Source organism: Rattus rattus, chromosome 11 (assembly GCF_011064425.1).
Source record: "Rattus rattus isolate New Zealand chromosome 11, Rrattus_CSIRO_v1, whole genome shotgun sequence".
In the NCBI taxonomy this organism is placed as follows: domain Eukaryota; kingdom Metazoa; phylum Chordata; class Mammalia; order Rodentia; family Muridae; genus Rattus; species Rattus rattus.
The window spans coordinates 5,014,025-5,036,186 of NC_046164.1; the positions used below are offsets into that span (position 1 = coordinate 5,014,025).

The window sequence follows — 22,162 nt, forward strand, 5'->3', positions numbered from 1 at the left end:
CCCACCGTGCTCCCCTCCCACCGTGCTCCCCTCCCACCCCGTGCTCCCCTCCCACCGTGCTGCGCGCCCTCCGTGCTGTGCTCCCACCGTGCTGCCCTCCCACCGTGCTCCCCTCCCACCGTGCTCCCCTCCCACCGTGCTGTGCTCCCCTCCCACCGTGCTGTGCTCCCACCGTGCTGTGCTCCCACCGTGCTGTGCTGTGGTCTTCACTATTTTTCCACCACACACTGCACTTTCTTTGTTTTGAACTTTTTGTTGATGTTGTTTGCTGCTCCGCACTGGACTCTCGATGCTTACTAAACACCTTCCACCACTGAGTTAGACCCCCACTTCCCAGGCCTTTTGGGGACTTTTTAATTAAAGAAATACTGTTATTATTCATAAAAGTTATAAGTGAGATCTTTAAAAATAACTATAATGGGAAGAAAAATGAATGATGTTTAAATTGCTTTACTTCAGTTGCCAATTTATCACTTGTCCCTTAGTGATTTAAAAAAAAAACAAAACCTTATATTAAATGTTTCAAATCTTTACTTGCTTAATGCTTGGTGGTCTCCCGCCACTGTTGAAAACAACTATTTTCAAGCCAGTTGTGGGAACTCCATGCCCAGCATTGCCACCCTAGCTTTGTGAGTGTGCTGGATGCGCTGTGAGGGCCTCGGGTGCCGGTGTCTGGGCCCTGTAAGTAATCACAAGGCCGTAGGTTAGCCTCTGTGTGCCTACTCTATAAAGGAGTAGAGCTTCACTACCTCTAAGTGTTGGCTTAGATTTTCAGAGACTAAGAGCATATTTTAGGGTCTTTTCTGGACTTGGATGATTTAAAGCAATGTTTATGAATAATGTTTGATGTATAATTTGCAGGGCGATAAGATCGACAGACGGGTATGTATACCTGATAAGCTGAGGCCTTTTCTTCTGACAGGCTTCTTCCTTGTCTTGGGTTTTGCAGTTGGTTTTTAACAGCTTGTTTGAAGTTCTGTTCTACTCACACGTGTGGGCGAGTTTGGCTGTCACAGGTGGCTCTCCAGTTTCTTCCCTTTGCTCTTGGCTGGTTACTGAGAACTGTGGGAACACGCAACACGCACACTGTGTGCCTGGGCTCCTCCAGGGTGCTCACTCTCTCAGACTCGCAGTTCTGGTTCTTGTGTTGTTCGACCAAGCTTGTTTCTTTATTTCCCTTACAAACAGCTTAAAGAAAGAAAACCACGCTTAGAGATAAAGTGTGTCTTTTAACCAATATACGAAGGAGGAACTTCTTTTACTTCTATTACTTACATTCCTTTAATAGTACAATAGTAAAATTTTTGTAATTGTAATGATCTTAAATGAAGTAGTATGGATTATTCTGGGTATAATCTATATGCTCCAACTACCATATTGGTTTTACTATCTTTATGTTCAGTTTGATTTAGTTTTTCTTTTGACAAAGTGTTTAACCAAAAAAAAAGTCTTACTATCCTTGTTTGGTCCTGTGGTTCAGTTGTGCAGGGCAGGTAGTAAGTTAGGTCTAGTTAGTGACTGCACTTCATGTGTGCATGTGACCTAGCATGCACTTGTAACTCACACACACATATGTGGCAACTTGTGCCAGCAGTTTCTGTTTGTTTCTTTGTTTTACTAGATGGTTCTGGGGATCAAACTCAGGGCTTTGTGTGTGCTAGGCAAGTGCTTTCCCACTGAGCTGTAACCTCCAGCCCCAAATTTTTGATATTAGAATATATATTTTTAAGTATAAATGCCATGCACTTAAAAGACAGACATTATGTTTTCAATTGATTGACTTTTTAAAAAACCACGTAGCAAATTATAGAATATTTTTGTACTTTCAAGAACATCAATGCTCTTATTCTTTTAGAAGCTGCTGCTAAAAGTGAGTCTGATCCCGTGACACTAGAACTACTTATTTTTATTGCTTTTGTGACAGGGTCTAATGGAAGCCAAGCTAGCCTTGGACTCCCTTTGTGACTGAGGTTGGCCTTAAACACCTGACCCTCTTGCCTCTGCCTCCCAGGTGCTAGGATTATATGTAGACCTATTATGTCCAACTTCTACAACCTTATTTTCATACAAAAACCTTAAAAGTTTTAAGTGCCAGCTTTTGTTTACATAAACAGTATAAAAATGCTCAACTAGAATGAACGTAGTAGGGATGAGAAGGACTTTTGTTTAGAAAATAGAGTTGGGAGAGTATCATAGCTGCTAATGAGGACTATTTGCGTTAACTTCAAGTATTTTATTTGTGCCTGAGCATGGTGGTACACACCTATAATCCCAGCACTTTGGAGGCAGACTCAGGAGGATCAGTGCATGTGTGAGGCCAGCCTTGTGTAAATGCGAGTTCAGACTAGCTAGCACATCAAGACCTTGTCCCAAGCAGACAGACAGAGAAACAAACAGGGCTGTGAGGTGGCTCTGCGAGTTAGGTGCCTGCCACAAGCACGCAGGCCTCTGTTTTGATCCCTGGAGCCCACAAAAGCTTGGGATGGTGGTGCACCTGTACCCCAGCACTGAGGGAAGGGTTGGAGAAGGTGCAGCCCAGGCACTGCTGGGTCGCCAACCAGTCTCTGGGTGAGCTCTGGGTCCAGTCAGAGGCTCGCTTGACTCGGGGAAAAAAAAGGTGGAGAAGGAGAGGGAAAATATGTAACATCCTGTATACACGCATATACCACATGTGTGCACGTGCACACACCCTGACTACTCCCTCTCTCATAAGAAACAAAGAATGCCACTGTGTTTGTGGATTTATGGCTTTTCTTTCACCCTTTCAACTCTGGATTCTAGTGACTGAGCTTCAGAATGCCCAGGTAATATCTTCAGCTTCCTCTTGTAAATCTCCATGGTTCACGGTGGGGCTCTGTAGGCTTCGCAGAAGGTGTGCACTTGTCTGGTATTTTCTAATCTCTGCTCCTATCAAGGAGCTCAGCTGTGTGTTGTCCTTTGATGCAGCTCACAGCTGTGTATTTTCGCAGCTATGTATTTTTTTTTGTTTTTTGTTTTTTGTTTTTTTTTGCATGTCATTTTTCTTTTTTTTTTTTTTATTTTTTTTTTTTTTTTTTTTTTTGTTTTTTGCATGTCATTTTTTCTTTTGACAAGTGCTCTTAACCACTGAGCCATTTCTCCAGCCCTTGTTTTGGATTTTTAAAATCAGTCTTTTATGGTCTCTGCTTTATAAGTCATCCTTAGAAAGATCATCTTTAAGTATTCTAGGGTACTTAACCATAAGTTCCAGTTATGTGAGTGTTTTTCCTCTGCCATGTTTTAATGAACTGTATGTGATACAAGATCCACTCATCTTTTCAAGTTTTATTTTATCATCACCGTCATCACCATCATCATAGCCGTCTGTGTGCACGTGTGCATGTTTGCCTGCCTATCTTAGCACACATTCCATGGTGTGGGTATGGAGATCAGAGGACAACTTTGGAAATCAGTTCTCTCTTTTCTTCCATGAGTTTTGGAAGCTGAACTTACCAGGCATGGCAGCAAGCAATTTAATCTGCTGGACCATCTTGCCAGCTCTCACAGATTTTTTTTTCTAGGTAGCTATCTAGTTGCCCCAGTATTTTAAAGTCTATCTGGTGGTTGCTTGAGATTCTCCTTCGTACAAGTCTATTTCTGGACTTTATCTCTTGATTTCTCTTCAGGATCTGCTGTCAACCTCATTACTGTTTTTCACAGTAAACACTAGTTTACTTTTCCATATGATGTTAAGAATCAGATTATTTAGTCCTACAAAAATAAAACTTTGGAAACAGGGTATAACTCAGTATTAGAGCCCATGCCAAGCAGGGGTCAGCCCTGACATCACTCTCTATCATGAAAAGGAGAGAAAGAAGAAAGAAATCTGTTCTTAAGATGATTTGTTTGAGTCATTCTTGCATATGCAGAGCTTTTCCATATGCAACAGAAATGAATCTGTTGCCAACCGATCGCTACTGTGAGGAATTCTGATCCAGGAGGTCGACAGCCCAGGCACCTGACCGAGCGTGAGCTTTCAGCTTGTTAGTCTCTGTAACAGGAGGCTACAGATGAGAACAAGGAAAAGTCACATGTCAGGGAAAGCTAACTCATATGATGTCTACCTAGAAGGTCGTTTAGAGTAGTTTAATATTACCTATGCCTGAGGATAGATCATAAGTAGACCAAGGCCTCCAGGATCTCAAAATTAGAGTAATCTGGGTGGATTTGAAGAAGGGGAAGAGAACCCAGTGGTTGCAAGCCTTGCCACCGAGCCTGAGGGCCTGGATCCAACCGCTGGGACCCACATGCTGGAAGGACAGAGCCGACTCACCAAACTCTGACACGTGCACGTGCACCTGCGATGCAGCACTTGTTCCACATTCATACTAATAAGTAAATTTATTTTAAATCTAAAAAGAACATTTGAAAAACGTAGCAACAGTTAAGTTTATTCCTTTGAATAATTCTAATTTGGATTCTTTCTGAAAATTCCCCCCAAACGATGCATTATTATGCTGATTTTATTTTTATTTCAGATTCTGTTTTTAAAAAGAAAATAAAGGTTATAGTATTACAAGTGGGGAGTGGCAGTGTTAGAAATAAGAGCATTATACATGGAAGCCTAACTGTATTATATTAAAGTTTCAACATGGCTATGACTTGTTGATCCTATTTGCCTGGTCTAGGCAGCAGTGCAGTGCGCGCTGAGGGCTTGTCTGGATGTCAGAGAGCCGAGCTCCACCAGGCCTGTGTGAGAGGAAGCGTGAGAGGGCGTGGACCCTAGGTTTGCAGCAGGGCTCTCATCTTCCTGACTGAGAACACTGCTCTCATGGGCTCTCACTAAATGACCTAGGAGATCTTTCTGTGCCTATTTGTCTTTGTTTTGTGATGGTTTTTGAAGAAAGAAGAGGGTTTTTTTTCCTTTTATCAAGAACTGGTTTTTAAAATTCCGTTCAAGTTTCTTCTGTAGTATATCTGCCTTACACTTTCACTTCTCAGTAAAATCTCATTACTTTGCTAATTTAAAAAATTGAAGTATAACTAATTTTTCTGGAACATATATTTTTGTTTTTATTCATTTTCTAATTTTTTATACAGTATATTTTGTAGCTTTCCCCAGCTTCTCCCAGATCCTTCCCACCATCCTCCCCACTCAACTTTATATGGGCTTATTTTTATTTCTAATATCATGTCTTGAGATTGATCTTTTAAGGCTCCCACACTATAGTTTTGTTCTAATATCTGTCTTAGCACGCTTTACTTATTTGTACAGGCTCTTGTGTAACTCCCTGCATAGTCAAGGACCAGTTTCAATTTCCGATCCTGTAGCCTCCACCTCCCGAGTGCTGTAATTACAGCGTGCACCACCACACCTGGCTGAGGATCCTCACACGCAGTGCTGAGGATGGGACCCAGGGCTTCTTGCACTTTAGACAAGCACCGTATCAACTGAGCTGTACTCCCAGCCCAGCCCAGCCACCACTGGCTTTTTAAATAACCACTTGTGCATATGAATCGATTCTAATGTCTGCACTGTGCTCTTTTGGAAAGGGCAGCTTGTTGTAGACACAAAAACGTATTATTTTAGTTCAGTTTTTAAAATCTGGCTTTCTTATACATGCTTAAGTTCTTTTAACACAAAAGACAAGGAGGGATCTTATGCTAACTTTGAGTTTGAAAAAATAGTAAATATAAACTGGTTTCTGCCAACTTATCTATTACAGGGAAGCAAGATACAGACAAGAGTCGGGTTGTTGATGTTGCTTTGTACCTGGTTAAGCAACTGTCCGATTGCTGTAACACACTTTCTTCACAACTCAGCCAATGTTCCATTCGTATCCTTTGCAAAGCTTTGGTACATTGTGTGTAAGTAACTTACGTCTTTCAACTTGTGTTACAACTTCTGAAAATGTTACAGATATATAACTATGCATGCTTAAGCTGTGTATGTATAGGTTTTTATGTTATGCTGGCTTGGGATAGATAGAGAATTTCTTATAGAAAACCTTACATAAGATGTGTGTTAAATTCAGATTACAAAGTATAATATTCTGGATGCTATAACACTCAACTCCTTAACAAAGATGTCAGCTTACAGGACAGATTGCAGAAAATCTCGGAGAAGAAGAGCAGTTGGTCCAAGGCTTATGTGCCCTTCTTTTGGGCATCTCAATTTATTTCAACGACAACTCACTAGAAAACTACACGAAGTAAGTAAGGGCAGGTGGCCATCTAGACACCAGAGACAGCGATACACCTTTGCTAAAGTGTAAGCAAACCAAGCTTATGACTTTGCAGCCTTTTAAGCTTCCCATTTGTTTTTCACGTAGAGAGAAACTAAAGCAACTAATAGAGAAGAGGATTGGCAAAGAGAATTACATAGAGAAACTTGGATTTATTAGCAAGCATGAGTTATATTCCAGAGCATCTCAGAAACCCCAGCCAAACTTTCCGAGTCCAGAATACATGATATTTGATCATGAGTTTACAAAACTGGTGAAAGAACTTGAAGGTAAGATGTGAAGGTTTGCACTGATCCAAAGTCATTGTACGTGCGCGTGCCAGTGTGTGTGTGTGTGTGTGTGTGTGTGTGTGTGTGTTTGTGTGTGTGTGTTTCGGGATGCCCATGAGTAAGCCAGAAAGTTCATCTGCAGCACTTTGGATTGCTAAGATTACAAAGTATTGCATGACTGTCTTGAGTTAGGCTATTTGTAAATTAAGTCATGTTTACAAAGTGAGTGGTAAGGCATGCACTTCAGCACTTGAGGTCCTGTATTCAGTCTGCAGAACCTCAAGAAAACCAGTTACTGCAGTTTATATAGAGGAATTTTAATCCAGAAACATGGCTGCTCTGACAAGAGGTCACATCCAAAGACCACCTAGGTCTGTCTGTGATCCAGCTGGAATGCAGACACACCATGAATTACAGTATGATCTGGCTGGAAAACAGTCACACACTCAGTACACATCCCTAATTCCAAACAATGATGTCTAATTGAGGGGTGGACAAAGTGACAGATCAGAGAAAGATTTGACAGAATGAGTCAGAGCTAGGATATGCCCAGCTCTCACTAGAACACATAGAAAAGAGAAACTACTTAAGAGCAGAGCAGAGGGAGGCGGAGTGAAGTTCACTTGAGTTCTGTGCAGCTCAGCCGAGTGCAGTTGAGGTCTGTTTGGTAGGTACAGTCAGTGTCGTTGAGTTCATGGACATCAAGCAGCAGGTTTTTCAAGCATAACAATCCAGTCAGAAGCCACGAGATTCCAATTTGAATCAGTCACCTTGAAGAAGTGTTTTGAGCCAGAACAGCTATGTTGAACTACCCAGCAATAGTTCAGAAAGAGTTCAGAAAGGGTGAGTTTATTCAGCAGGAAGTCTGAGAGGCCCAGGTTAGCAAGTGGAGGCTGGAAGCTGAAGCCTTCAAGGTCTGGGCTTGCAGAAGATTAGATTGTATGGAGGCTAGAAGCTTCCAGGCCTAGGCCTAGGGATAGTTAGTACAGAGAAAGAAACGCTCTGGGCTCACCCCAAGCCATGGGTTCACACAGCGTGGGTATGGATCTCTCCTTATCCCTTCACCTGAGGAAACAAAAGCTACATTACACTTACAGTTGAGTACCTTTTGTCTTACAGGTGTTATTACCAAGGCTATTTATAAGTCCAGCGAAGAAGATAAGAAAGAGGAAGAGGTAAAGAAAACCTTAGAACAGCATGATAATATTGTGACTCACTATAAGAATATGATCCGTGAGCAAGTAAGTACCAACAAATTGTCCTCTCCTGACTGGCAGCAACTCTGCTTGAGGGAAGGCGCTTCTTGGCATTTCAAATGGATGAGGGATACAGAAAGTAAACTGCATTGTTTTCAAATGCATTTGTTTATGAAATTGGGGACTTGCTTTACCCCAGGCACTGTTCAGGATGTTATAGATTCTCCTGTTGATGTCAGGGTGAGGCAGATATCTAAATTATTGTGGTATAAATGTTATACCATTTTAAGCCTAGTGCTAGAGCTAGCAGCATTCACTCAGGCTGAGCTCTGAGAGGGCCTAGGAATACACTCTCCATAAGAGGTCTAAGGAAGAGCGGCAGGAGATGGCATACAGCACAGTAAGTTTGCTGTGGCTGCCATGAGCCTAGAGCAGCTTCCGGCTATGTGAAGGAGGCATTTGATGGGAAAGCCTAGGGAGGTAGGCCAGGAAGATTATTGTGATGGGTCAGTTAGGGGAGGGTGTTGGTGACAGGGATGATGATAGTGACTGCCTTACATATTTGCTGGGTTCTGTGAACTCAGTGTTTTTTGTTTGAAGATTTACTTATTTATTTTATGTATATGTATACTCTATCTGCATGTATAACTGCATGACAGAAGAGGGCATCAGATCCCATTACAGATGGTTGTGAGCCACCATAGGTTGCTGGGAATTGAACTCAGGACCTCTGGAAGAGCAGCCAGTGCGCTGAGCCATCCGAACCATTCAACCATCTCTACAGCCCTCAGTATCTCTTACTTCACAGCATCCCTACAAGTAGTGACTGACTATATTCTACCTATATGTGGAATCTATGCCTTAATGAATCCCGTCAGCATCTCTCGGTAACTGTTAGAACCTAAGTGTATGTGTGTTGGTGACACTGTAAAGCTCATACTGTGTGGTATGGCAGGGACAGACTTGAGGAGTGTGGACACTGAAGATAAAACATGGGGGACTTGGTGATGTTTCTCTGCAGGTATTAAGGTGCAAAGAGGATAAGTACGATCCCAAGATTTCTGTCTCGGGTGGTCTAGTGCCGCTTTGCTCTCATACTGCTAGTCCCTGTCCTTTACGTTGTATTGTGCACCTTAGGTCCTGTCACACCCTTTAAAATGTCATTCAGTTTCTTACCATGGTATATACTGTGATAGAATTTTGTAAAGCATTATATAGTATTATCTGAAAAATTAGATTACTGATATTATTAAAATCCTAGTGTCATAAAGGAAATGTAACAGATATGATGGCTCAGGGGTTAAGAGCACCAACTGCTCTTCCAGAGATCCTGAGTTCAAATCCCAGCAACCACATGGTGGCTCACAACTATCTGTAATGAGATCTGATGCCCTCTTCTGGTGTGTCTGAAGACGGCTATGGTGTACTTATATATAATAAATAAATAAATCTTTTTTTTTTTTTTAAAGAAAATGTACAAGTGATAATAGAATTCTTGGAGTTTGTCCTCAGCTTTTCAATGTTCAGACAAATCAATAAACAAAAATCAGTATCTCTGTTCAAAATTTGAGTCATTAAACTGCCCCAGTTATAGATTTTTAATCTATGTCTTGGTCCAAGTGCAGCCGTTCTTAGTTTTGAGTATAGTGTTTTTGCAATGTAGTGCGTAGTTTCCATTTGGTTCTAATAAGTACAGTTGATTTAGAAAGAGGAGACTGTTCTGATCTAATTATTGACTTATTTATAAAATGTTAATTTTATACATTCTCACTACTTAAATCCTATCTAAACATCTAAAACTATAAAAATGTTTATATCCTTTGAATGGCGTTTGAAAGTCATTTCCAATTCAAGAAAAACTGTTAAATGAGCATTTATCATTTAGAAAAGTAGAAATTGGGCTGGAGAGATGGCTCAGCGGTTAAGAGCACTGACTGCTCTTCCAGGGGTCCTGAGTTCAAACCCCAGCAACCACATGGTGGCTCACAACCATCTGTAATGGGATCTGATGCCCTCTTCTGGTGTGTCTGAAGACAGCAACAGTGTACTCGTATACATAAAATAAATAATATAAAAAACTTTAAAAAAAAAAAAAAAAGAAAAGTAGAAATTAACTTTCGTGTTCAAAACATTTAATGTAATTTATATTATATCTACTTGATCAGGTACCGAATGAGCATTAAGAATTATGACCTTATGGCTGAAAATTCAACTCATGAGTTGTGATCTCAGCACCCACGTGACAGACCAGGCACGCAGTACGCCTGTAACCCCAGCTCTGAGCAGAGCAGATTTGATAGGGCTTGTGGGCTGTCAGCCTCGCCAAGAAGCATGAGCCATAGGTTCTGGGAAAGACTGTGTCAGAGGAATAGGCAGAATGTGACAGAGGAGGACACCCTCTTTGACTTCCATGTGCACACACCCAGGCACACGTGTGCTTGAACACACATACAAACACAAACCAATACAGTTGTTAAAGTTATGATTATGAAAGCTGTACAGTAGTATGGAGAATTAGTAAGCTACCTAGATGCTCTAAGATTGTATATGAACTTGCTCTAGCAAGTTTAGAGAACATGCTAGAGCCTACTTGTGGGCCGATTTCTGTTTGCTTGTTTGTTTGTTTGTTTGTTTGTGTGTCTTTATTACCTATAATTATGTGTTATGTGTCTGTGTGGTTATGTGCACATGAATGCAGATGTCCATAAAGGACAGAGGTGTCAAGTCTTCTGACATGCTCAAAGGAGAGAACAGACTCTCCTCTGACTTGCACTCCTGTGCCCATGCACACATACTCCCACACATAAAACAAGTAAATAGTATAGCTGCACATGGATATCTTCATGTACTAAGTTTAGTAAGTAGTTGGTAGATATTTCTTAAATGGGTCCGTGGCCCCAGAGTGAGTGAGGTGGGCTATGGTGCTCGACAGCCCAGCCCTGCTTGAAGCCTCCACATGATGGTCAGCTGCGGACATATCCAAGACCTATTGCTGCACTGTTGATTTGGGGCATGTTGAGTGCTTTAACATACTGATCTTTTTAAGCCTCTGTATTTTATTGTGTACCTGGTGTGCGCAGTGAGAACACCTGACTTGTGTTTGTTTCACAGGACCTACAACTGGAGGAACTAAAGCAGCAAGTGTCCACACTGAAGTGTCAGAACGAGCAGCTGCAAACAGCAGTCACCCAGCAGGCTTCTCAGATTCAGCAGCACAAGGATCAGTACAACCTCCTCAAAGTTCAGCTCGGTGAGTGTCTGAGTCACTCTGTCCTCAGGAGCTGGCCTGCTTGTTCTCAACCGTGATCACTATGACGAATGCATGCAAGATGGATTGTAACTCAAGTAGCTAATACCAGATCATTCCGATGTAAAGTCTGTCTCCATTTTCCTGCTTGATTGGCTGATCCAGTGATTGCCGACCCTGGTAACACACTATGTTTTGATTCATTACAAGTTCCCCACATGATGTATGCCATAGGCTATTTGAGATTGACTGATACAGTATATCAATTGCTTCAATTTCAGAATTGAAGTAACAGCATTCATGTCATCTAAAAATGAAATAATTTTTAGAATAGATATGTAAAACTCTAGTCCCAGGTAGATAGGTAAAAAATTCACATTCCCCCTTCTTGAAGAAGCGTTTTCTCCAATGTCTTTAATTGTCTGTGGTTGTGCCTGAGCATTTGGGTGCTGCTGGGTCTGGGCCTGACCTGGTAAACCCATCTTTTCTTGGTGGAGACCAGCTGTGCAGTCCTGTTCCCCACTGTGTATGAAGCACATGGAAAGGACTCCAGCCCTCTTAGCACCATGCATGTCTTTGGTACCTGTGGCCTCCGGTCCACCAGCTCCATGGGAAAAGGATTCCCATTCTGGATGCTGGGGCTCCAATATCCAATCCTGGACTGTGTGTGTGTGTGTGTGTGTGTGTGTGTGTGTGTGTGTGTGTGTGGTGCTGTATAGTAAGCCACACTACCAGTCCACGTGTTGCAGCAAGCGTCATCTTGCAAGCTTTGTGATGATAATGCCAGGTACTCAAGAGTAAGAAGTTTATTTCTGTGAGTGTGACTAATGTTTTCAGAAACAAATCTTTCTTTATGACAATAATTTTTTGGTTAGTTAACCCATGTGGATAGCTGTTTCTCTGGAGAGCTTTTTAAATGGATAAGTCAGAATTGGAATTAAAGCTACTGTAATTTGTATTCGTAATCACCAAACCATACCGTTTAATCAGGACCCTTGAAGCGATCGGCACCCTCTACAATGGGGAGTGCCCTGCCAGTTTCCCAGTTAAGGAGACATTCTCTGGGGTCTTAGGTGGTCTTGAACTGTGGTCTTCTAGTCCCAGTGTTGAAAAGCTTGACTCGAGCCAGCCTTCCCCATGATGTTATGTTTAACAGGGAAAGACAATCACCATCAAGGTTCTCACAGTGACGGGGCTCAGGTAAATGGCATTCAGCCAGAGGAAATCAGTCGGCTGAGGGAGGAGATAGAAGAATTAAGAAGTCATCAGGCGCTCTTACAGAGCCAGCTAGCTGAAAAGGACGCTGTGATTGAAAATTTGGTAAGTAAAGGTTAAAAAAGAACTGTAAACAAGTGATCAATCTTACCTGTTTGTTCTTCTGGGTTTCCTTATTTGTTTTCTTTTTTTAAGATTTATTTACTTTATGTTTGTGAGTATACTGTCACTCTCTTCAGACACACCAGAAGGCACCAGATCCCATTACAGATGGTTGTGAGCCACCATGTGAGTGCTGGGAATTGAACTCAGGACCTCTAGTAGAACGGTCATTGCTCTTAACCACTGAGCCATCACTCCAGCCCCTTGGTGTTTTGTTTTAAGACAGGGTCTTACAATGTAGCTCTGGCTGGTCTGGAACTCATTATGTAGATGAGGCTGGCCTTGAACTCAAAGTTTCTAAGAGCTGAATTGAAAGTTATGTACCACCATAGCCAGCCCTATTCTTGTTTTTTTGACAGGCTCAACCATCTCACGGTGATCTTGAATTCCTGATCCTCTTGCCTTTCCCTTCTGAGTGCTGGGATCACAGATATGTGCCCCCATGCCTGGCATGATGCTTCTAAACCCATCATGTAGACAGTGCTAGTCTCGAGCTCACAGAGCTCTGCCTGCCTCTGCCTCCTGGATGCTGGGATTGAGAATAAGTCCTCTGCACCAGCTGGTTTTGTTTTTCCTCTTGAGATAGGGTTTCTCTATGTAGCCCTGGTTTTCCTGGAACTTGCTATGTAGACTAGGCTGGATCTGCCACTTCTCCTGGAATTAAAGACTTGAGCCACCACACTCAGCTTGGTTTTTATTTTATTTTATCTTATTTTTTAAGATTTATTTATTTTATGTGAATATGCTGTCTTCAGACACACCAGAAGAGGGCATCAGATCTCATTACAGATGGTTGTGAGCCACCATGTGGTTGCTGGGAATTGAACTCAGGACCTCTGGGAGAACAGTCGGTGCTCTTAACCAAGGAACCATCTCTCCAGCCCTGGTTTTTATTTTTTATTTATTTTAAATAAATATGGGGTTATTTCTTTTAAAAATAGTGATGGTGTGGTTTTAGAGACATTTGTGGTTTTGTTTTTGCTTTGTTTTGTTTTGTTTGCAGTTAGTGTGTGTATATTGTGCAGACATGAGCACTCAAGCCACAGAGTGGAGGCGAAAGGACAGTTTTTAGGAGTTGATTCTCTCCTTTGACTGTGTGAGTCTCAGGAATCAATATCCCATGGGCAGGCCTGATGGCTGGCACCTTTACACAGAGCAGTCTCTCACTTAGCATAGGGTACAAGCTCAGATATGTTTAAATTTCATGGCTACTCACTTGGCACGAGTGTAACTTCTGAGGCTGTGGAGAGCGGTAGACAGTCAGCACTCTGCTGAAATAGACTCTTACGTATAAAAATTAAAGTCTTTATTTGAAATCCTGGGTGAGCTTCTAAGGTCTGGCTGTGAGTGTGAACCTCTGCTTTGACTCCCTTTCTTCCAGGTTTAATTTCAGTTTATTTCTGTGCTAATTGTAGAGATCTTCACAAGTGTCTGGCATGAGTGAACAGGCTTCAGCAACGTGTTCACCCAGAGATGCTGAGCAAGTTGCAGAGTTAAAACAGGTAATGTCCAGCTTGAGCCCAGTTCTGCTTTGTCTTGTTTCTGTTCCAATAGAGTAACAGCCCCCTGCCATTGTATTGCTGTAGAATGCCACTGTCAGGAACAATAAGATTTGGTATTTAAGACAAGCTTTGAAAAATCTAGAAGCTTTTACTTGGTAGCAATGTTTTGTCTTTCACTGGTTTGTTTTAGTGTTTTTACATTTATTCATGTATTTATCTCATGCTATAAATGTGTGTGTGTGTGTGTGTGTGTGTGTGTGTGTGTGTGTGTGTGTGTGTGTGTGTGTGCACGCACAGCTGTATTGTAAAGACCACATCTGGAAGTCAGAGCGCAGCTGCAGGGGGTTGGGCCTCTCCCTCTACGTGTGCATCCTAAGAGTGAATTCAGGTAGTCTCCCACCGCGCCATCTCATAGCCCAGCTTCTTGTTCCAAGCTTCCTTCTTCCTCTCACTTCTCCGTCATCCTTCCTTCCTCTGTGTTATAAAGGTGTGTACGTTTATTAGAAAGACATAGGCTGCACTGCTGTTGAGCTAGAGTCCCCTGCAGTAGTCAGCAGCCTCCCTCACAGACACAGCTGTCTGAGGCTGCCCACACTGTGCCTGTGTCACCAGTGTCCTTGCATCTAAACTCTACAGAGATGTCTTTATTCTTACATTACACGCTCCAGGGTTTTGTGTGTGGGCAGGAGGTTTTAGTTTTGTTCCTGTTTTGAGTTATGTAGCCCTGGCTGTTCTATAGCTTGTTATGAAGCCCAAACTGGCCTCAAAACTTAAGAGATCCTCTTGCCTTTGCCTCCCAAGTGCTGGCATTAAAGGTATAAACCACTGTGCCTGGCAATATAAAAGTTTTTTTTTAAATGACGGCATTACCTAGCAACATAGGAGTTTATGTATTATATTACATACTGCAAAATGCTGTGGGTCTACCCACTCTCATGGGTCATTGGCCAGACGGTCCACAAGGGCCGTGGGAGCAGAACCAACAAGGGGCGTGTGTTTGGAAGCCTAGGAGTACCTCTGGTGAATGACACACTGGGAGCAACTATCAGGAGCCAGATAAACCTTACTTTGGGTGATTCAAGGGTAATAAAGTTTTGGGGGATGGATAGTAGGAACATCCAGGATGGGCAGAGGTCATTGGCTGGGGGTTCAGAGTACCTGAAATGCCTCGTTAGCATGGGGAAGCATCTCAGGAATCTCAGGTGCTGGCTGAACAGGTTGTTATCAGAGAAAGGAAGATGATCCTGTAATCTAATTGAGGCTATGTGTATTCCTAAGATAGGACTAGCATATGTGGGGGCTTAGAATTCCCCAGACAAGGTCAGAGAAGGAAAAGCCCCGTTGTCCCAAGCTCAGAGGCTAACCGGTCATGGTAGACTTTGACCTTAATTAGCAGAGTTTTCCCACACTGTGTAGGAACAGGGGAGATGGCTCAGTAGGTAAAAATGCTTGCTTACACAAGCATGAGAGCTTGAATTTGAATCCCCAGCACCCACGTAAGAGAAAGGCAGCCATGTTGTCACATGCCTGGCAGCTGGATCCTGGGGATGGCTCTCCAGCCAGTCTAGCTAAAACAGTGAGCTCCAGGATCAGTGAGGAGCTGTCTCAGAAGTAAAGTGGAGAGCAAGAGGAGGATGACCAGTGGCAATGACTGGCCTCCACACAGGTCCCAAGGCAGTGTTACCACCCACCCACGCATATATACGTCACACACACACACACACACACACACACACACACACACACTGAAAATAGACAAGAGCAAAGATGATCCACACTGTCACTCTCCGCATGATAATTGGCAGTAGGAAGTAATGAGAGAAAAGACATATGTGTACACAACAGATGTTTGAGTCGTTGTGTCCCTCACCACCAGGCATATCCCCAGGCATTGCCTGAGGGGTAAGGAGCATCACTGGGGGGAGTTATGTTTTAATTGCTTTTCTGTCACTGTATTTGGTGGGAAGAGGGGATAAGCATCAGAATGTGCAGCGATGTAAAACTAGTGGCCTCTTCCTTGTCCTCCCGGGAGCACTGCTGCAGCCATGCTCCATAGCCCTTGACCTTGAGCTGTCCTGCTTCAACTTGCAAACACCAAGCTTGTAGGCTTGAGCCAGGAGTAGTGAAATGTGAGATTTGGCATGGATCTGATGGCTCTCTCATAAATCTTTGGACCAGCCCTCAGTGCTTAACCCCATTACATGTAAACATAGAATGGCACCAGAAAGCCACAGCTTCCTTGTAACTCAGGTGTCAGCTTTGCTCTCTCTGTGGTCAGCCCTCAGGTCTCCCAAGTGGGTTTTCAGTCACCAGTGTGCTCTCCAGACCCATTTTCTCTATTTTCTTGTCCTCGTGCCTCCTTGCCTGGCTACTTCCTTTCTTCCCCTGTTATCCTATCCCTTTAGGATGTTTTCTGTGGGAGGGGGAGGGCATATAGGCTCTCAAGAGACAACAGGGATGGATATGTGTGATTCATTCTCCATCTTGATAAATTCTACAACTTGGATGTGAATGAGTTTTAAAGATCGTGTCAAGAAAGGATTTTCCCTTGTAAATGGACATTTCCTTAATGAAACTGTGCTATTCCCACCCCAACTCTACTGTTGTTTTTAGGAATTGTCAGCATTAAAGTCCCAGTTATATTCACAGTCTCTGGAGATCACTAGACTCCAGACAGAGAACAGTGAGCTGCAACAGAGAGCAGAGACCTTGGTGAGTCACCCTGTCTTCCTCTGCAACGCTGACTGTTCCCTTTACATCCACCATTCCCTTTACAAAGCTGATGGCTTCCCCACTGTGTAAACTTGTCAACATCCATGCATCCAACCATCACACAGGAGAGCCCTCCTCAGATACCTCACCTCTGTCCCTGGTGCCCGCCGTATGGTCACTAACAAAAGGTGGTGCAGACCCCTCATGGTTTCCCCATAACATACTTTCTTGTATTTTGCAATCTAGGTAGGCTGAAATTTTCAAAATTTCATTTTTCCTTACTCATTTGTAAATTTCTCTCTCCTCTTATACTTTCCAGTAAACACAGAGAGGAGGGAGACTGCACTGTGGTACTTAGTGTAGGAATCTCAGCTACAGAAGGGATTCGGGTTGTGCATGTAACCATGCTGAGTGGGTGAGAACTGTGAGGTAGAGCCCATGGTAACACAGATACACAGACCAGCCCACTGGCCAGTCAGTTGTCTGTGCTTTCTTGAGATAGCAGAGCACAGTTCTGAACGGTCTCCACTGCTCTATAACAGGGAGTCTCCCCTAATCCCCAACCTGCTTCCCATTTCTGTCTGTGACGCCATCATACATTCTCTCCACGTGTGCACACAAAACTAAAACATCCTTTATAACACTTCTCTTTTCTTTATGAATCCTTTTCCGAATTCCCTTTGATGTTCATAATCCTATCAGTAGTTTCTTTATCCCCAACCCGCATCTTTGAAGTAGCTTAAGCCTCATCTGATACTCACACAAAACTACACTCATTGTCTTGCTCCAAGGACACTGTCACACCCTGAGGAGGTGCTGCGTCAGTCAGTCCCTACTCTAGTGTTTTATGGAGAAAGGGTGGGTTCTGAAAACTTTCGATTCGTGGAACACTTAAGCTACTTATTCACCAAGTGAAGGCATTGGGCTGGTTGAAAGCCTGAGGTGACAGTGTTGGCCTTACCACAGGAACTTAGAAGGCAGTGTTGAGTCTCTGCCATTGGCGTCTACTCTTTTGGCCTGCCTTGTGCCTTGCCTCCCTGTGTGCCGATGATGTTTAATGCCACTCCACGGTGGGACAGCTCTTCTGTCAGCACGTTTTGTCGCTTTCACATAAATACATGAGTTTATTTATTTTTTTCTTTTTTTTTTTTTTCCTTTCTTTTTTTCGGAGCTGAGGACCAAACCCAGGGCCTTGCGCTTTCTAGGCAAGCGCTCTACCACTGAGCTAAATCCCCAACCCCCTATTTTCTTTTATTTGAAATAAAACTTTAGCATGGCAAGAAGATACACATACTTATAAAGTTTGTGTCATTTGTAACTTCCAAGAGACTTTTCAAATTTCTGTTTTCAGGCAAAGTCAGTTCCTGTAGAAGGAGAGAGTGAGCTTGTGACAGCCGCAAAAACTACAGATGTAGAGGGAAGGCTGTCCGCCCTGCTGCAGGAGACCAAGGAGTTAAAGGTTGGTTTTGGTAAAAACTGCTGTTTATTAGACCTGATGTGACCTCAAGTCCAAAACATTTGACCTTGTGTCACTGAGTCTTCAGCTCCTCCTTATGAAGGAAGCTGGGAGCTAGGGTGGTTTGTTGGTTTTTTCCCAAGACAGGGTTTCTCTTACTGTCCTGGCTGTCCTGGAGCTCACCCTGTAGACCAGGCTGGCCTCAAAGTCACAGGAACCCACCTGCCTCTGCCTCCAGGGTGCTGCGATTAAAGGTGTGTGGCACCATGCCCAGCACGTATTCTTACCAATATCAGTATTTAAGGGTAACAAATTTGGCTAATACAAAACCACATATAGCCAGGCAGGCAGAGGTGAGACCATGAGTTTCCAGCCAGCCAAGGACATATGATGATACTATCACAAAAGACAGAATAGAATGTAAACTTCCACAGGGCTGAAGAGTATTGTGACAACATGTCAGAATACGTAACATGAAGAATCGAGTGACATTCATAAGTAAATCATGAAGAAAAGTTTGAAAAAGGAAAATGATATATAGTTAGGCTTTTTGGGTTGTGTTTAAATGATGTCTGTGGTAGTCTTGTTTGAAACTGTCCATTTACGGGGTTGGGGATTTAGCTCAGCGGTAGAGCACTTGCCTAGGAAGCACAAGGCCCTGGGTTCGGGCCCCAGCTCCGAAAAAAAAAAAAAAAAAAAAAAAGAAACTGTCCATTTACTTCTCGGAATGAGATGGAGTTTCCCCTTGAGTTTGAGTTGGGTTCTGACGCTTCCTTGTGCTGCACAGCGTTATCTTCAGGGTTGGGGCAGGGCTGAGTGCAGCTCAGCTTTGCACTGTCACTCTGTTCTTCACTGTGGCTTTCTGTCCTAGTAGGCTGACAGTGCTGGTGTTCCTGGGTGTGCATGCGCCTCACCTGCCCAGTTCCCACCAAGCACCTCAGACTCAACAGTGTCACATGTTAGTTACCGTCACAGCTCTGACTCTGAGGAGCAGAGGTTTGTTTTGGATTACAGTCCGGGTGACATAGTCCCCAGTGCTGGGAAGACATGGTGTTTGTCAGCTCACAGCTGTGTGTGGTGGCCAAGGTGGGCAAATCAAGAAATGACTGCGTAGCCAGGCCAGAAACAGAATCACCTTCCAGACTACTGTGACTAGGGCTACATCTGCCACCCAGGGAAACATTTCACACCTCAACCATGCAGTGATTTGTCATCAACAGAAACTGTTAGGAGCTCTAGGAGGTAAGTACTGATTTAGACTGCTGTTGTCACCTTTCTTGTAGAATGAGATTAAAGCACTGTCTGAGGAGAGAACCGCCATTCAAAAGCAGCTGGACTCCTCCAACAGCACCATCGCCATCCTACAAACGGAGAAAGACAAGCTAGACTTGGAAGTTACGGATTCTAAGAAAGAACAAGATGACCTTTTGGTGCTGTTGGCAGATCAAGATCAGAAAATCGTGTCACTGAAGAGTAAACTCAAGGATCTTGGTCATCCAGTAAGACTGAGACGTTTCCACATATGATCTCTGTCTGTAAAGCATGTTCCTAAGTTTAATGTTGCATGAGGAAGTCGTACCTATGTTCATGTTGTGAACATGGTATTATTAACATGGTATTATTATCTGTAGTTTTCACTGTTTAGAGAGTTGATCTGAGATAAATTAAAATCTCTTTGCAATATTTGAAGACCTCAAGCATAGATAGAAAACAGCTGTTTTCATTGCTCTTAGTAATAAGCAGTCACAGTCAAGGCTGAGCTGGGTGGCCGTGGCTTTACCCCAGTGCATTCAGTGGGTAGAAAGGTGTGACCATTTACCATTGAAGTTAGCTGATTAGCATAACCCAGTCATGCAAATGTGACAGGGAGCCCTGAGCATTATGAAGTCAAGGAAATCTGATTCTACTATAGGGACAGCTGACTGGTAATATTTATTAGCATGCGTTTTTACCTGTGTATGATTATCATGTGTATTATTCTGTGTGTGTATGAACAAATCTGTATTTCCCTTTAGGTTGAAGAAGAAGACGAATCTGGAGACCAAGAAGAAGATGATGATGAACTTGACGATGGTGACAGGGACCAGGATATCTAGCTTTAAACCCTAGGGACAATAGAGATTATGTCATTGTGTTGAAGAAGTCTTAAGACAGTGCTTTGGTTTGCCTCCACAAAAAATAAAGACAGAACCAGGTGGAAAGCATTCACTAATAAAATTATTGATGTATGTTTTTAATATTGCCACCCATGTGGGAAACTGACTTCATGTGGAAGTTTTATTTATGTTCTTCTGAACTCTCCCAAAATTTGCAGAGGGCACCAGGTTCCAAAAACACAGCATTTGAAGGCACGTGGTGGCAGTGCAGTTCCTTATTGGTTCACTGGTCGGTCGCTTGCTTTCAGACAGAGTCTGGGCCTTCAGTACTAACATTTGATTAATGTGTAGTGAACGGGAATCACTATCTAAATCAGCGTTTGCATTCTCGGCTGATTAATCCTTGTAAAGGAAGGACTGTACTGAAAGACAGGGCAGCCTTGAATCAGGGGTCCTGTGTGTCATCACCCCCTTCCCCACTGCGCCTCCCCGGTGAGCAGGATGGGACAGTTAGAGTGAGTGCTTGCCGTCCAGCAGGGCCCCCTCTGCCTACTGAGAGGAAAGACTGTCCCGAGTGTGAAGGCAGTCCGAGGAGGAGCTGGAACAGTGTATTGACGGGGCTGGTTTCCTCTCTCTTAAAGCTAAAGAAGGAAACAGTATAGTCAGCAGTTCATACAGCTGGGATTAGAATTGTTTGATTATCACAAAACATGTTCTTAGTTTTACAAAAACCCAAACTATGATTTATGTAATTTATTGGCATTTTTGCTGAATAGGTGTAAGTCAGATAATAGATTTTTAAAAAGCAAATGAAGCAATGTGTCAAAGTCTAATGTTTTCATAATAAAAATAGATATTATGTTCACTTAATCTCTGTCATCGGTCCCTTTGTTTAGGTTTTAACAAAGTATTAAGTTCATTTTAAGAACTAAGGCCACTGGAAATAAACACTAAGGAGACTTCCAATAGTCAGTGTTCTGTTGCCTTGAGGAGAACTCATGGCCAAGGCTACTTAAGAAACAGAAGGTTAAATTGAGAACTTGGTTAGTTTCAGGGGTTGAGGACATTCCCATGGTGGGAGCAGGGATGCACACATGGCACTGTAGGAGTGGATGGGGGCTACCTCCTGATCAGCAGAGAGAGACAACACACGCACACACACACGTGCACGCACGCACGCACGCACGCACGCACACGCTCTGACACAGGCTTTTGAAACCTCAAAGACACTCTTCAGGTCAGACTACATCTCTTCTTAATCTTTCTGACCCTATCAAAGCCACTCCCTGGCTTTATTCAAATACTGGCCTGTGGAGGCCATTCTTACTCAAACTACCACACTTTGGAGCAATCTTCCCAGTGAAGCCCATGGCCGGGATTCCGAGAGAGTGAAGGAACTGATTGGAGCAGACGCCAGAGTGGAAGAGGTTTTGAAAGTGAGGTTTAGGGCTTTTACCTCCCAGAGGCAAAATTGACGCTCCCTCCCTCTCTCTTGGGAGCTTAGTTGCCTATAGCTCCCCAGCTAAGGAAGGACAGGGGTCTGCTCACCCGTTCCGTGCTGGGACCTTGTCTGGCGTGCGGTTTGACCCATCTTGTGTATCTTACAGTTGCTGAGTTCCTCTGTTCAGTACACGGCTGTACCAAAAACACTGCTTCCTCAACATTTCTGGCCTTCGTGGCTGTTTCACTCCCTCCTATGTGGAAAGGTGCCCCACTAAGGGCCGAGCGTCCCAAAGTCTCTTACTCTGCACCTTGACCACTTCCAGGCCTCTGTATCGGTTTCCATCGTTACAAATGAAGCTTTTCTGCCGAGGGTTGAGAGGTACACTGGTCTCGGGTACAATGGTGAGTCATTGGGAGGCAGTTTAATACTGTCCATTTAGCAAGGCAGGAGGAGCAGGTCCTCTGCTGAGGCCTGGGACCCACGTAGCCACAGGTTGTTCCTCAAGGCTCATCAGAAAGCGTTTGGTTACTCCTGGATACTTGTTTACTTGTGGGCACGGTTTTAGAGCTTGGAGAGGTCACAGCTGGGTAAAGTCGATGCTCACACTTCTTCTCCAGTAACGTGTATGACGCATTCCAGCACTTTTAAGGCTAGGCGGTG

The 22,162-nt window shown here is 43.4% G+C and overlaps 1 protein-coding gene and 1 non-coding gene across 2 annotated transcripts in view; both read left to right on the forward strand.

The window, feature by feature from the left end:
- The window catches only part of Uso1 (USO1 vesicle transport factor), a 64,967-nt gene extending 44,039 nt beyond the window's left edge, over positions 1–20,928 (forward strand). The window contains exons 14-24 of the mRNA XM_032916492.1: positions 5,685–5,795; positions 6,052–6,170; positions 6,291–6,472; positions 7,592–7,713; positions 10,780–10,918; positions 12,072–12,235; positions 13,708–13,794; positions 16,408–16,506; positions 17,858–17,965; positions 19,246–19,461; positions 19,978–20,928. Coding sequence (XP_032772383.1) covers positions 5,685–5,795; positions 6,052–6,170; positions 6,291–6,472; positions 7,592–7,713; positions 10,780–10,918; positions 12,072–12,235; positions 13,708–13,794; positions 16,408–16,506; positions 17,858–17,965; positions 19,246–19,461; positions 19,978–20,058 — 1,428 coding nt within the window. The 3' untranslated portion in view covers positions 20,059–20,928. The remainder of the gene's footprint in view (positions 1–5,684; positions 5,796–6,051; positions 6,171–6,290; positions 6,473–7,591; positions 7,714–10,779; positions 10,919–12,071; positions 12,236–13,707; positions 13,795–16,407; positions 16,507–17,857; positions 17,966–19,245; positions 19,462–19,977) is intronic.
- Positions 11,394–11,534, forward strand: LOC116912954. Its single transcript, XR_004389521.1, has one exon. It is a non-coding gene; the product is annotated as a small nucleolar RNA SNORA57 (small nucleolar RNA).
- Positions 20,929–22,162: the final 1,234 nt, after the last annotated feature.